Source organism: Arvicola amphibius, chromosome 3 (assembly GCF_903992535.2).
Source record: "Arvicola amphibius chromosome 3, mArvAmp1.2, whole genome shotgun sequence".
Classification (NCBI taxonomy): Eukaryota; Metazoa; Chordata; class Mammalia; order Rodentia; family Cricetidae; genus Arvicola; species Arvicola amphibius.
This window is the reverse complement of record NC_052049.1, coordinates 47,380,284-47,396,492: the sequence shown is the minus strand read 5'-3', so window position 1 is coordinate 47,396,492 and position 16,209 is coordinate 47,380,284. Positions and strand designations below refer to the sequence as shown.

The 16,209-nt window shown below is 42.7% G+C and overlaps 1 protein-coding gene across 6 annotated transcripts in view; it reads right to left on the bottom strand.

Moving 5' to 3' along the window:
• The window catches only part of LOC119808869 (general transcription factor IIH subunit 2), a 101,621-nt gene that overhangs the window by 18,765 nt on the left and 66,647 nt on the right, over positions 1-16,209 (bottom strand). For all 6 annotated transcript variants that reach the window (XM_038321367.1, XM_038321371.2, XM_038321373.2 and 3 more), the window contains 3 exons: positions 7,720-7,801; positions 6,191-6,248; positions 3,500-5,680 (listed from right to left, as the gene is read on the bottom strand). In XM_038321367.1, the coding sequence (XP_038177295.1) occupies positions 3,500-5,680; positions 6,191-6,248; positions 7,720-7,801 (2,321 nt within the window). The remainder of the gene's footprint in view (positions 1-3,499; positions 5,681-6,190; positions 6,249-7,719; positions 7,802-16,209) is intronic.

Genomic DNA, 16,209 nt, shown 5'->3' with positions numbered 1-16,209 from the left:
CAGGGCTACACAGAATAACCCTGTCTCAAAAAACCAAAGTAGTAGTATTTATAATCGTAATAATTCATTTACCTGTTGCCTATAAGTAAGTCAGCTTTAAAGATAGGAACCTATATAGAGTAAAAGTATAGAAAATAGTACTCAAATTAAATGAAAACTCATAAGGCTTCAACCCTACACAAAGAACTACAGAAAACTAAGTGATGTTGGTAATGGGAGAAATCGTTTTCTCTAGAGAAGAGCACATCAAATGGTTATCTAATGCCAATTAACATCAGAGACAATGTCTGTGGCTCCTGCTGCAACCAAGGGCCATGTAGATTTCCAGGGTCTGGGTGAATATTTGTGTCTGAGGAATGAGTTGCCACCAGAAACATGTAAGTCTGGGTGGTCTGTGCTGTCACCTAGTGTCATGATGACATCCAGACACGTGTTGCTGCTAAGGACCATGTCTGGGTCAGTGGTCCCTCTACAATAAGGGTCTGTGTTGAAGTCTGTGGCCTACAATGCCACCAAGGACCATGTGAGTGCCAGGGGTCAGGTCAGCCACCTGAGTCCATGTCAGTGGCCAAGGGACAGGCTGCAGCTGGGGACAGGCAGATCTGAGTGGGCTGGGTCAGGGTTGCAGCTAGGGGCTATGTCTAGGTTCATGGCCCTACTTCAGTTAAGGTCAGTGTTGATGTACAAGGTTCCTGTTACCATTGAAGGCCACATGGATGCCCAAGATCTAGGGCCAAATTTGTGTCCAAGGGTGACACATGCCCTGAGGCCATGCTAATCTGAGTGGCCTGCACCGCCACCTGGGGCAATGCTGACATCCAGACCAGGTTGCTGCCAAGATTCATGTCTGGGTCCATGGTCCCACCACTGTCGTGGTCTGTTTTGCCACCAAAGTTACATGTAAACGTGGGGTTAGGGCTGCAACCTATGGCCTTGTTGGTGTCCAGGAGCCATTCCACCACCAGAGCCATCCTGAACTGAGTGCCCTGTGCTTCTACCCAGAGCCCATATGTGGTGCAGGCCCAAGCTGCTGCTGAGGACCATGTCTGGGTCTGTGTTGTATATGGCCCAAATGCCTCAAAGAGCCATTGGAACCATGCATGATGGAATCACAGAGCCATGCTGACCCAGGCCTGCCCTTTGCTGGCCCTGGGATAATGGGTGCTGTCCTCACCAGATGCTGCGGCAAGAGAGCTGGCCTTAACCCTCATGGGATATCTGCCCCCCTGCAGTCTGCAGAGATGGCCCCATCCCTCAAGTAAAACATGGGAGAGCTGACCCTGATGGCATGGACATGGAGGGCTGGCTCCTTTCCTCACCTGAGGTGGTCACCCCCAGTGACCTGGACTGACCAGCTCAACTACCACCCAGCTTCACCTAGGGTTAGCCCACCCTAACATCTACCCCATCGGTCCTGTGTAGTGATAACCACAGGCTCTCCGTGATTCAAGGTGGTTGCAGGACATCTGAGAGGAGTTTTCAGTGAGGAACCAGTGGTGATGGTGTACCAGAAACCAGAGGCCTTGGACCAGACTCATAGTAATGAACATTCGCAAGTAGAGCTGACTGGACAAAAGGGATAATGGTGACACCGCGGCTCCCAGTGCCACCAGGACAAATGAAGAAGTGTTGGAGAGGTGGGAGAGATGGAGGAATAAAGAGGGGTTTTTTGGTGTAGTTTTGTTTTTTTCTTTTGGTTTTTTGTTTTTCTCTATGGCTCATTTATTTTGGTTTGGTTTGTGTTGCAAAATATTTGTTTAACTATGTAAAGATGTGTTGCATTTGTTTAACTATATAAAGTTGTATTGCTAATTTACCTTGCCTGCCTAAGGCAAGCTCAATGGCCAATAGAGAGGAAGGTTATTTAGGCAAAATTTCCAGGCAGGGAGAGTAAGGAGGAGGAATTTAAGTTTGAGGAAGAAAGAACAGGAGACAACTGGGAGACATGGGGGGTCAGCCAGTGAGACACAGAGGAAGCAGAAAAGTAAAACATATAGAATGAAAGAAAGGTTAAAAGCCCCAGGCAAAATGTAGATGAATAGAAACAAGTTAAATTAAGTTATAAGAGCTAGTGAAACAAGTCTAAGCTAAGTCCAAGCATTCATAATTAATAATAAGTCTCTGTGTCATTATTTGGGAGCTGGTTGGCGGCCCCCAAAAATGGTAACTACGGGTTTGTTTTGGTGGTAGGCAAATGGTAGCACTGGGAGGTAAGCAAGTTGAGGTTCATATTGTGAAATTCCCAAAGATCCAATAAAGAATTTACGTTTACGCCTTTAATCCCAGCACTCGGGAGGCAGAGGCAGGCGGATCTCTGTGAGTTCGGGACCAGCCTGGTCTACAAGAGCTAGGTCCAGGACAGGCTCCAAAGCTACAGAGAAACCCTGTCTCGAAAAACCAAAAAAAAAAAAAAAAAAAAAAAAAAAAAAAAAAAAAAAAAAAAGAATTTACGTTTAAAAGAAAGGAAGAAGAAGGATGACACAGACAGAGCAAAGCATACTTGAGCATATAGCAGGCTGCTGATGATCAAAGCTTTGCTAATAGCAACTACAAAATTTACAAATCAGATATTTACGGTGGTATAAAAATATGGAAATGAACGGAAGGAGAGATAAGTCAAGTCTAGGAGCTAAAAAGACAGCTCAGCAATCGAGAGCTCTTGTTTTGCAATTTCCAGCACCCACATTAGGCAGTACACAACAGCCTGTAAAAAACGTGCCAAAGGATCTGCCATTCTCTCTGGCCTCTGAAGCACCCACAAATACATGAACATGAACGCATATACACAAACTAAAATAATAATAAAATAAAATCAATATCTAAAAATCATTATAAAGTCTATTAAAAAATCAAACACTGCTTAGAGCAGTGGTTCTCAACCTTCCTAATGCTGCAACCCTTTAATACAGTTCCTCAGGTTGTGCTGACTTTCAACCATAAAATTATTTTTGTTACTACTTCCTAACTGTAATTTTGATGCTGTTATGGACCATAATGCAAATGTCTGATATGTCTGATGATCTTAGGCAACCGACCCTTGTGAAGGGGTCATTCAACTTCTCTGAGGGATCGTGTGACACACAGGTTTACCAGTGCAGTCATCTTAGAAGACATAAATATTTACTTCTATAAAAAAAAAAAAAACCTCTACAGAGCTAAACTCCCTCCTTCTTCAGGCAGCCAGGGTGCAGATGATTCTCCAGCATCGTCTTCCACACAGGCCATCATTTACCGATCACAAGCAATCCAAACTCCCTTATTAACAAACTTGGGAGAAGAAATACTGATGGAAACTGTTTCCTAGTTTTGTCTGAGTGACTTCAAACCCATCCTAGGATTCAGGGACTTCCACTGATTTATACACTGCCCCAGACAGTGACAGTGTTTAGATCTCTTCTCTCAAGACACATTTATGATCTTGTGCATCTATCATTCATCTAAAACTCAGAACGAGAAAACACGGTGTCAGCCAGAATGGTTACGTGACACTCAGGGTTACCTGGTAACTGGTTTGTTCCTGAGACCTCGAGAGTCTGCAGGGCAGGCAGGGTAAGAATCAGCTCCTGTTCTGCTGTGCTGAGCTCCAGTCCACACATGGAGCACTTGGTGACAGAGGACTTATGCAGTTCCAGAGCAGGGCGGATGCTTTCAAGAAAGCCACTGCTGTGGGTCAAATGGAGGTCAATATTCTGTGATGCTGAGAAGACTTCCATTAGGACGCGGAGCAGTGCTTGGTCTGCGGGATCCATGTTGGCCACTGCAACTTCCAGCCTAGGGATCTTGTACCGCTTGGGTGACAGTTTCCAATAGCCAGCACTGATGTCGGGTGGATGCAGGGGTTGGCTGTTCATAAAATTCCTCACATTATCTTCATTTTCAGCTAATTTTTTTGCCCATTCCTTCATATGTTCAAAGGCAGGAGCATAGTCTTCATCTATTGTTGGTGGCTCTAATGTTTCAAAACATTTTTCCATGACTGAGTAACTAAATACTATTGGTGGCATTTTATGTCCATTTATGGAGACTTTTACACTCCTCAACAGTAGCAGGCTCTCTGGGTAGTCCTCAAAGTACTGGAAATTCAGGACTATCAGAGACAGTGTTCTCCCCCGAAGGAATTGCAAAATAATTGGAGAACATGCAGTGACCGTGTTGCTTTCATAAGCGAAGTTTAGAGCAACACCCAGCAGATGTTCTGAGACAAATGAAGAAAAAGCTTCAGGATATACCTGCCACATTTCTTTAATTAACTTCATCATCCGAGGAGTTTTTTGATGGAGCTTCCCATAATCCTCATTTTCAGACATGTTCTCCAGTGACTCTTTATCATCCACCAACTGAAGCAAGTGAGATACAACTCTTGGTGCTGCCTTTGATGAAGACTGGCTGGAGACATACTTCAAAAAATTGTTGTAGACACTCATTGCCTTCAAGGGTGAGTTAATCTGTCTCAAATAATCAAGTCCCAGATCTTGGTCTTCCTTTCTTTCTGAACTCAGGAGGTCAGTCAGCCTCACGGCAGCAAGAAATTCTTGGAACAAAGGACTTAAGAACCGGTAGACTGGGCTCAGTCTCTGGGCTGTGAATTTACTCATCAGGCAGGTGGTCAGATCTTCACCTTCATCGACTCCTGCTTCTGTGAGGTCCTCACTACTGAACTCAAAGCAAGATGAGAAAAGTCCTCGCAAGGCCAGCTGGCCACACGAGGACACAGTGGCCCTGAGAGGCTCAGGCGTAGCCTTGTGCTGTAAGGAAAGGTATTTCACATAGGACTTGAAAACTGCAACATCATGAAAGGACTGGTCAGAAGGATTTTGAAACCAGTCAGTACAGACTGCTGCCACAAAGAGGGGGGTTTTGTGAATTCCCTGCAAATCTTCATTCCTTCCAAAGTAAACCATAAACTTTTCCACACGGGTTATATCATGTGAGCAGAACTTCCGTAGTAGAGAGACAGTATTATAGAAGGGAAAACCTTGGATCTCTAGGATTGTATCTAGGTATGGGCGGATGGCCCTGGCCCTGTTTGTATGGACAGCGATCAATAGGCAGGTTCGTGACAAGTAGTTTTTGGTAATCAGTGTTTGTATGGCTTGGGGCAGTGAGTCCATCCCACGGTAGTCATCCAACAGGAACAGCACCTGGTGCCTTAGCTGCTGGATGCTGCTGCTCAGGCACACTTCACTAATGCATCCTCCTGCCTCAAGGAGCTGGGTACCGATGATGTCGGCCAGCCCCTGGTCTGGTCTGGTGGACCTCAGGGAGATGTAGAAGACCAGCTGGAACCTGTTCAGCAGGGGACAGCATCCTGATGCCCAGAGGAAAGCTGTTTTCTTCAGGAAGGTTGTCTTCCCACTGCCGGTCTCCCCCTCCACACACATGACAGAGCTGAGGTTGGTGAAGACCTCAGGAAGCATCATGGCCTCTTGCACTGGCCTGCTGATGTGCTTTGAGATGATGGACAGATCACACCCAAGCAAGTGGTCAGTGCCTAGGCTGGAACACACCTCTGGCAAATCCATGTGGCGGAAAGTGGCTTTGGTGTAGGCTCCTCTCAGCTGCTCACTCAGACTCTTTGCCTCTTGAAACCACTGGGCTTCCCTGCGAGCCAGGTCTGTGGAGAGGAGGGCGGCACCATTGGATGGACATTCACTTCCCTGGGCTTCACTTGGAGCAACATCTGTGGAGGGAAGGAGGAAGACCCCGTAGGAGATGCAGTCAAACCTCTCAATCCTAAAGCTGCGGTGTCTGTTACATTGTTCTGCCTGTTTGCTAGGGACAGATTAGGACTTTCCTCCAATGTCCATGATCTCCCTCTAGATCCTCTCAGACCTTTTCATAGCATCAGAATGCGAGGTCATGTGTCCAAGTGTTCTCTTTGACCTGGGGACTTAGACATAATGTGTGCTTATCAAGAATATTCTGACATTCCAACTTCCTATTTAAGATCTCAGGAACCCCGCTTGCTGCATGAGGCCTTTAACGCTGCCTGGTTGGGCCCTGACACAAGGACTGCTGTCATTAGTCCTTAATTCTCAAGATGTCACAGGAATGCTGACACTCTCTCCTCCACAGTACTCTCCGTGCCTGTGCTCTCCTCTCTAGCAGCTCCCTGGACAATCACAAATACACTTTCCTTTCAAATCCCTAGGTACAAACACAGAATCCCATGTTGCTTTCCAGTGCTCACCGGCCATGGTGGAGTGAACTGCCGCTGGGTCCTCACGATTGCGTTCCCCTGTGCTGTCCTTTGAACGATAAATCCATTATTAAATCAAAACTGGGTGTTAAATCAATATTGGATATTATATTCTCACTGATATATAATCAATATTATCAACCAAATTGATAATACAATCAATCAAAACTCAACATCTCCTAAACACAGCCTATACTCGGTGCTGGTTGAAGGAAGAGTGCTCCAGATGTGAAAGAGTGAATCTCACACATCTGCAAGAGTGTGTTCCTAGATGGTGCATGCACGGGATACACATCCTCTCTATGGGTGAGTGCTATGGGGATAATCAAAATGGTAGCGTCTAGAACAAAAATGGTCCTGCAAAAAGCATTGCATATCGGCTCCATCCTTAGTTGTTACTAGCAACTACATATGTAATGCCACATACTGGGGTAGAGAAAGGTTATTATGCATGCATGCACATACACACAATTTTTTTTGTTCTCTTCTTTGAGAGAAGGTTTAACATAGGCTACAGTGTTCCTCCTCTATTTCCCAAGTGCTGGAATTAAATGCATGAATCATAACACCTGGCTTCAATGTCTTGCTTTTTATTTTTGTTTCTGTTTTCAAACAGAGACTTGTTTAACCTAGACTGGCCTCAAACTTAGTATGTGTTGACCAGGACTTTGAACATCTGATCCCTCTGCCTCCTCCTCCCATTGCTGACTCCAGGTATTCCACCACATCCAGTTTGATCAGTGCTGAGGATACTCAGGACTTCATGGATACTGGGCTAACATTTTGCCAGTTGAGCTACATCTTCAGTGACTTCAATGTCATTTTAAAATTACAAATACAAGAAATTGAACCCAAGTTATTTTTCCTTTTGTTTTGATTTCCTTCCCCTGTTTTGTTATTTTTAATAAGGAGACTCATAGTTAAGGGTGGCCTTAAACTTATGGCTAGCCTTGAACTCATGGCAACTTCTGCCTCAGTCTCCAGAGTTCTGGTTTGCAGGCATGGGGCATCATGCCAAGCTTTAGTTCTTCTAGCGGGCGGGGGGGGGGGGGGGGGGACATCCATATTATACTACCTTACCACCTCCAGGTGAGGACATGTGTGTGATTATTCAGTTGGTAGTTTGCATCCTTGAGCAATGTAGGGTTCAAACTATTATCTGGATTACAATTTTGCTACATATTGCTTTTGTTAAGGAAACACATCTACAGGCCAGCAATGTAGGTCAGTTACAGAGTCCTTGCCTGCATTTGAACTACAAAAAATAAAGCAACACAATAATAAAAACTCAGCTATGTATGTTGGCACACAAGCTTACAATCCTGATACTTCGAAAGGTAATGCTAGGTGTGTCTTCTGTTCACTGTGAAGCCCCATATTCAGCTATCAGATCGTAGTTGCTCAGTAAAGATTTGTAGAATTTGTTTAATCCTATATTGACAATGGGCAATTGCTATTAAAAACAGTGTTCAACTACAGGATCAAGAACTGCCAAGTCTGAGAAGGGGCAGGTCCATTACCATGGCTTCCAGAAGTGCAGAGTCGCTCTGAAGGGCTGAAATCACTTCAGTAGAGGACTTTAGGTTTTGGAGAAAGACACAGCTAAGCAGAGGAGAGAAAAGTCAAAAAATAGTTCCATGCAAGTAAGCGTTTGTATTGGGTTTTAAACACAGGCACAAAAATAAGAATGAAATAGAAAGCTAACATTTTCATTGATTCTTTGAGTGTTTATCATATAAGACTTTCACAGCTGGGTAGTGGTGGCTAACAACTTTAATCCCAGCACTTGGGAGGCAGAGGCAGACTGTGAGTTTAAGGTAGTCTGTCTACAGAGTGAGTTCCAGGACAGCCAAGATGACACAGAGAAACCCTGTCTTAAACAAACAACAACAACAACAATAACAATAATAATAATAATAAATAATATATTCACACTTCGACTTTCCAAAACTTAGTGCATGTGGCTCGTAAGTGATGGTGAGAATATACGGAGCACAGGGTGGGGGAGTGCATATAGTTAATGCCTGTCTATACAAACAGATAAAATGAACATAGAGACCCAAAACTAGTAGCCTGCACTGTCAAATGGCTTGGTCCTGGACACCTAACTGGGGTAACACAGGGGTGAAGAAATGACACAGATACAGGAAAGCTGGAAGCTGGTGGGTGTGCTCACTCTGGTGAGCACCTACTTAACTCAGAAACTCAGTCCCTTTATTATGTACCACATGGGGAAGAGGAGGAGGGTTAGCTAGTCTGTGTGGTCTCTGAAGGAAAGCAGCCTTGGGCTGTAAACATCAGGTAGGAGGAAGCATCAGTGGATGCATTCTGCACACACTAACACACTGTCAACATCCACACTCCAGGGGAAGGGTCTGAGGCACTGAGATGCTTGACATGACCCTGTAGCTGTCAATAATGTACTTCCACTCCAGGTTTCCTGCTCCCCACATAGCACTGATGGACTCTAGCCTAGCTCCAGGTCAATGAGAGACTCAAGAGACAGGGTACAGTGATGGAGGGCATTCCATCACACACACACACACACACACACACACACACACACACACACACACAAATAAATAAATTTCTAAGAGTGAAAAAAGAGAAAATGCCATCTCTGTAGATAAGTAGGGGACAGAGAGACAACAGAGAAACAAAACCAGGAGACTTATCTCAGCCTGGAATAGAGTCAGAGTGTGGGCTTCTCAGTCACCTCTGCTGTCTTTCCAGGGCTATGCATCCACTCCCTAGAGGCAGAGCAAGGGCATAGGAACAGTCCTCTGGGTACCTCAATCTCGAAGGTCCTTGTTGCTGTCACTGACAGCTGAGGGGTACCGAAACCAAGTGAGTGAAATAACACACTCCTGAGTGAGTCCGGGGACCTGCCCCCTGCCCGCCCCGTCCATGCGCCACGGAGCTCCTCTCTACAACTGAGAAAGGAGCTGCACAGTAGGGAAGAAACTTTCTGACACCCAAGCCCTTGTTGAAAGGTCGAGAGACCGGGAAAATACAGCAGTCTCCCACTGATCAGACAACTCACTACTCTCAGCGAGTGAATGGAAGCAAAATAGCAGCATCAGGAAAAAAATCAAGAACTTAGTGATGTTGCAAGACATCAACCACAGTCATGCCAGCTGTGAGAATCCAGCAAGAGGACAAAGAGCTGACATCTTTGGAAGTACACCAGTCTGCACTGAAACTAAGAAAGAGCAAGTACCTGAAACAAAGGTTTAGAGTGCTAAGGATAGAAAAATGATGATGGGGATGTGGTACCGCAGTCAGAAGAGCCACCGTCAAGGTTAGCATGGCACATCTCAACAACAGCAGGCGGCTCTTCCGTGGTACATCTCTGCACATCCTTGAAGCACTTCAGCATGCACTGGAGAAAAAGCACTTGGAAACAAATGAGAATGAGTTACAAGCAAGTGTTGACCAGATCACTGAGATGGCAGCAACAATGAGAAAAACCATTGAAACTGACGAGAAGCAGGGTTGCAAAGGACAGAGGTGAATATTTCAACTCCAAGAAACAGATACCTTTTGTTGCCCTATGTGAATCTTGTCTGAGAGCTTCCCAAGATACAAAGGTTGGGAGAGAAACCCTTTATCAAGACTGCGCTTGGCATTGTATTTTTAGAAGCTTCATCGGGTTGTTTTTGAGCATATGAGATCAACTGGCATAATTGTAAATATTGAGAAAAATAAAAATGCCCTGGGTGAAGGGGAAGTGCTTCAATCCATCAAGGCTGGAGACCCCTGCAGCTGCAAAAGGCTAAGTTCATTCTCAAAGTGTCTCTGAGCCTTCTTTCGGCAGACTTGCTTGAGCCCACGCCTTTACCACAACACCCACGATACACTATCAAGTTGAAAAGTTTCAGAGCAGTGTAAACTTATCTATGTTAGTGGGAATTTGTATCAGTACAACTAAGATTCCATACTTTCTTCTGTGTCTTCGAGAAAGACATATGAGCATTAGAAAATACATAGGCGAATATCCATAAGGCAACACTCAAAATAGCTCAAACATTAAATCAACAGCACAGATAAATTATTGTATGCTTATTAAACTATATACTATGTGCCAAAAAACAAGTGAACTAAAAACGTGTTCATATTTCTAAGCTAGTCTGAGAAACAATGCAAAATAAAACAAGTCAACCTCTGAAGAATCATGCCCTATGCTTCCGTTTATTTGAGCGGGTGGACATTATAGCCACATGCATCTGGCCTCCAGGAGAAAGACAGCAGGAAGAAGTACAGAAAGAACCTACAAGTCTCTCCCACTCAGCCTCTGCTGTGCCCTAGCCACACCCCACACCAGGAACCTGACTGTGTTGCTTTCTTTTATGCTGCATTGTTTAACTCTGTAAAGCTGTGTTGCTTTGCTTGCCTAAAACACCTGATTGGTCTAATAAAGAGCTGAATGGCCTATAGCAAGGCAGGAGAAAGAAATGGGCAAGTCTGCCAGGCAGAGAGAATAAATAGGAGAAATCTAGGGGAGGAGTAAAAAAAGGAAAAGGAGAGGAAGATGCCATTGGGCCAGCAACACAGCCAGCCACAGAGTAAGAAGGAAAGAAAGAAAATAGAACAAAGATAAAAATCCAAGAGGCAAAACATAGTTAAAGAGAAATGAAAACAGGATAATTTAAGTTAGAAAAGCTGACTAGACACAAGTCAAGCTAAGGCCAGGCATTCACAAGTAAAGCTAAGTCTCCATGTATTTATTGGGGAGCTGTCTGGTGGGCCCCCAAAGATTAAAAAAATCCACTAAACATAGGAAACAGAGAGGGCTAACTGGAAGTGTTATAGGGCTATACACACTCAAAGCACACTTCCAGTGACTTACTTCTTCCAGCTTGGCTCCTCTACCTAAAAGTTCTATAACCTTCCCAAGCAATGCCACAAACTAGGGACCCGGGGTTCCGATATATGAGCTATGGCAGACATTTCTCATCTAAACCACCACATGAAAATATTCTGAGTACTAACATAAAGACAGTTGGGAATTTAAAATAAAAATTTGGCAGAAGGAGCAAAAAAATTTTCACATAAAGATGGAGTTGATAGATTATTTTTTTTTTTTTAGAAAAAGCTCTAAATGGAACTAGACTGCATCTTATCAGCCCAAGGATTAAGAAGGCTCTGTCTTCCCAATTTACTACCTACTACATACAAATAAAAAGAAACAGTGAGCCTTGCTCTCATGCATCTTCAAACTCACAATGAGAATGAAACAGTCTTAGTTAAGGAAGTTTAGATGGGCTCTCACTATGGAGTCCCAGCTGGCCTCCAACACATGCTCCCAAGAGGAGGGGTTTGTGGGAGTGAAAGGAAGACAAGTGGGGGCAACAGGAGGGTGGTGGTAGACATAACTGAGATACACTGTATACGTGTATAAAAATGTCAAAATGAAACCCATTATTACTTAAAATTAATATATAGTAACAGCCTTTAGAAGAATATGTCTAAGAATTTGTCCTACTATCACCATTCTATCTCACAAACAGATAGTTGTCTTTAAAAGTTAAACAAATTAAACTTAAATTCTTCTAGCATCAAAATAACATAGCACAACTTTACTTATGCTTTGGATGTACAAAGGGCACCTGTGGAACCAAACAGAACAGCGGGCTTCCATGCGGCTACGCTCTCTGAGCCTGCAAAAGCTGCCATACCAAAAGACATCTTCAACTGTGTTCTTCTGTATTAACTGAAAATTGCTTGACTTTAAAAATAAACTGGTTTTAAAGTCACTCGTACTAAATGATTTCATATGAAACAAAACCACACAGTGTCTTCTCTGGGAACTAGGACTACAGGTGTGCCCCACTGTGTCCAGTCAAAACACTCACTTTTAACTCTGCACTGGTATTTAGTTCTGAAAACATTCTTGATAATTACTTAGTAAAAATAACAAATTTCTTCTTGCAACCGAACAAAATTTCTAGAGCGTTTCTTATGTGTAGAAAATGAGTAAAAATAAACTTGAAGCACAGAAAGGGGATGGGAGTAGCCCAATTTACTGCTTCCATTCCCAGCATTGGAAAAAGAAAATTTTTTTCAAAAAAAGAAATATTATGTGTAAAATATTAGATATTGGAAATAGAAAATTCTAAAAGCTTCTAGAAGAAACAGGAGGGGGAAAGTAGTTTCTAATCAAAGGAATCGAAACAGTATGAAACTGCCACGCACACCCTGGACACTCATCACTTTAGAGGCTGATGAAGGAAGCCATGACTTCAAATTCAACTGGGCTACATAGACAGTTTGGAATGATATGAGCTATATAGCAAGATCCCGTCTTTAAAAGCATATATATTGCCGGGTGGTGGTGGCACATGCCTTTACTTCCAGCACTCAGGAGGCAGAGGAAGGCAGATCTCAGTAAGTTCAAGGCCAGCCTGGTCTACAAGAGCTAGTTCCAGTGGGAACTGAATCCAGACCCCCTTCAATTCCTTAAGCTTTTCTGGCCATCCAGTGGGGTGAGTTCCCTGCTGCTGGCTTTCTTTACCCATTCCACCCTGCCTCCAAGCACTCCTTTTCATCTGCAAGGTCCTTGGATTCCCCAACACAGCCTGCTTTAGGGCTGAGGGGTCTGGAGAGCCAGTGGGGATGTTCCTGCCGCTGGGGCTTCTTTCTACCATCCCACCCTGCCCCCAAGCCCGCCTTTTTGTCTGCAAGGTCCTTAGAACCCTGCAGAGACCCTGCTCCCGTGCTAAGGGGATCCAGAGAGGTGAGTAAGTGGCCACACAGCCAGACATTCCAGGAGGACTGAATTCAGGCCCCCTCTAATTCCCTAAGCCAACCAGCAGGGTGAGTTCCCTGCTGCTGGCTTTCTTTACCCCATTTCACCCCAAGCCCGCCTTTTCATCTGCAAGGTCCTTGGAAAACCCAACACAGCCTGTTTCAGGGCAGAGGGGATCTGAGAGCCTGCTCCAGTGCTGAGGGGACCTAAGAGAGGGCAGACTAAGAAAAACTCTCAAGTACACAGTCAGCCACAGCAAAGATTGGACCAAAATGCCAAGTCTCTGCCGGCCTCATTTGAAGGAAGAGATGGGCAGGCACCAATGCAAGAATTCCTCCAACATCCTGAAAAGCAACATGATAACACCAGAATCCAGGGAACATGCAATGGGAAAACTTGAACATCCTAAATAAGTAGAAGAAATCGTCTTTAAACGTAACCTTATGAAAATGATGGAGACCCTTAAACAGGAAGTGGAAAAACTCCCTTAAAGAAATGGAAGAGAAGACAAACAAAAAGTTAGAAGAAATTAATAAATCCCTAAAAGATATCCAAGAAACCCAAGAAAAAGCAATCAAACACGTGAAGTAAACAGTTCAAGACTTGAAGACCAAAATGGAGGTAATAAAGAAAACACAAACTGAGAGATGGCTGGATATGGAAAATCTGGGTAAACAAACAGGAACTACAAAGACAAGTATAACCAACAGAATACAAGAGATAGAAGAAAGAATCTCAGGCGTTGAAGATACTATACAGGAAATAGACTCATTGATCAAAGAAAATGGCAAATCAAAAAATTCTTAACACAAAACATCCAGGAATTCTGGGAAACCATGAAAAGACCAAACCGAAGAATAATAGGGGTAGAAATAGGAGAAGAATTCCAGCTCAAAGGCCCAGAAAATATATTCAACAAAATTATAGAAGAAAACTTTCCCAACCTAAAGAAGGATATTCCCATGAAGGTACAAGAAATTTACAGAACACCAAATAGACTGGATCAAAAAAAATCCCCTAGCCATATAATAATCAAAAAACAAAACATACAGAATAAAGAAAGAATATTAAAAGCTGCAAAGGGAAAAGGTCAAGTAACATATAAATGTAAACCTATCAGAATTACATCTGACTTCTCAATGGAAATCATGAAAGCCAGAAGGTCTTAGATAGATGTGCTGCAGACACTAAGAGACCATGGATACAAGCCCAGACTACTATACCCAGCCAGGTTTTCTTTAACCATCAATGGAGAAAACAAGATATTCCATGACAAAAACAGATTTAAACAATACATATCCACAAACCCAGCCTTATAGAAAGTACTAGAAGGAAAACCTCAACCCATGGAAGCCAACAACACCCACAATAGCACAGACATCTCCACCAACACAACTCAAAACCCTCCACCAACACAACTCAAAGAAGGGAAACACACAAACACTACCACCAAAAAATAACCAGAGTTAACAACCACTGGTCATTAATATCACTTACTATCAATGGACTCAATTCACTTATAAAAAGGCACAGGATAAGAGAATGGATACAAAAACAGGATCCAACATTCTGCTGTTTACAAGAAACATACCTCAACCTCAAAGACAGACACTACCTCAGAGTAAGAGTTGGGAAAAGGTTTTCCAAGCAAACGGACCTAAGAAACAAGCAGGTGTAGTTATCCTAATATCTAACAAAATTTATTTCAAACTAAAATCAATCAGAAGAGATGGAGAAGGATACTTTATACTCATAACAGGAACAATTCATCAGGATCAAGTATTAATCCTGAATATCTATGCCCCTAATATAAAAGCACCCACATATGTAAAAGAAACATTACTAGAACTCAAATCACACATCAAACCCCACACACTAATAGGAGATTTTAACACTCCTCTCTCACCAATGGACAGGTCAAACAAAGAGAAACTTAACGGAGAAATAAGAGAACTAACAGATGTAAGGAATCAAATGGACTTAACAGACATCTATAGAACATTCCACCCAAACACAAAAGAATATACAATCTTCTCAGCACCTCATGGAACCTTCTCAAAAATTGATCACATACTTGGTAACAAAGCAAACATCCACAGATAAAAAAAAAATTGGAGTAACCACCTATGTCTTATCGGATCACCATGAAGTAATGTTAGAATTTAACAATTTCACCCCCAGAAAGCCTACAAACTCATGAAAACTGAACAGTCAACTACTGAACCACCCCTGGGTCAAGGAAGAAATAAAGAAAAAATTAAAGTCTTCCTTTAATTTAACAAAAATGAAAACACAACATACCCAAACCTATGGGACACTATGAAAGCACTGATAAGAGGAAAGTTCATAGCACTAAATGTCCACATAAAGAAAATGGGGAAAGGTCACATTAGAGACTTAAGAGCACACCTGAAAGCTCTGAAAAAAAAAGAAACAGACTGACCCAGGAGGAGTAGAAGACTGGAAATAATCAAACTGAGGGCTGAAATCAAAAAATAGAAACACACAAAACAATCCAAAGAATCAATGAAACAAAGAGCTAGTTCTTTGAGAAAATCAACAAGATTGACAAATCCCTATCCAAACTAATCAAAAGGCAGAGAGAGAACACTAAAATTAACAAGATCAGAAATGAAAAGGGGGACATAACAATAGACACTGAGGAAATTCAGAGAATCATTAGGTCTTACTACAAAAGCCTGTACACTACAAAATTGGAAAATATAAAAGAAATGGACCTTGTTTTTAGATAAATACCATATACCAAAATTAAATCAAGACCAGGTGAACAATTTATTTAGACCTCTAAGTTGCGAGGAAATAGAAGCTGTCATCAAAAACCTCGCAACCAAAAAAAGCTCAGGGAAAGATGGTTTTAGTGCAGAATTCTATTATAACTTGCAAGAGCTAATACCTATACTCCTTAATGTGTTCCTCATAATAGAAACAGAAGAGTCATTGCCAAATTCTTTTTATGAAGCTACAGTTACCCTGATACCAAAACCACACAAAGGCTCAACCAAGAAAGAGAATTACAAACCAATCTCATTCATGAGCATTGATGCAAAATTTCTCAGTAAAATACTGGCAAACTGAATCCAAGAACAACACATCAAAAAAATCATCCATTATAATCAAGTGGGCTTCATTCCAGAGATGCAGGGTTGGTTCAACATACGAAAATCTATCAATGTAATCTATCATATAAATAAAATGAAAGAGAAAACCATATGATCATTTCATTAGATGCCAAAAAAGCATT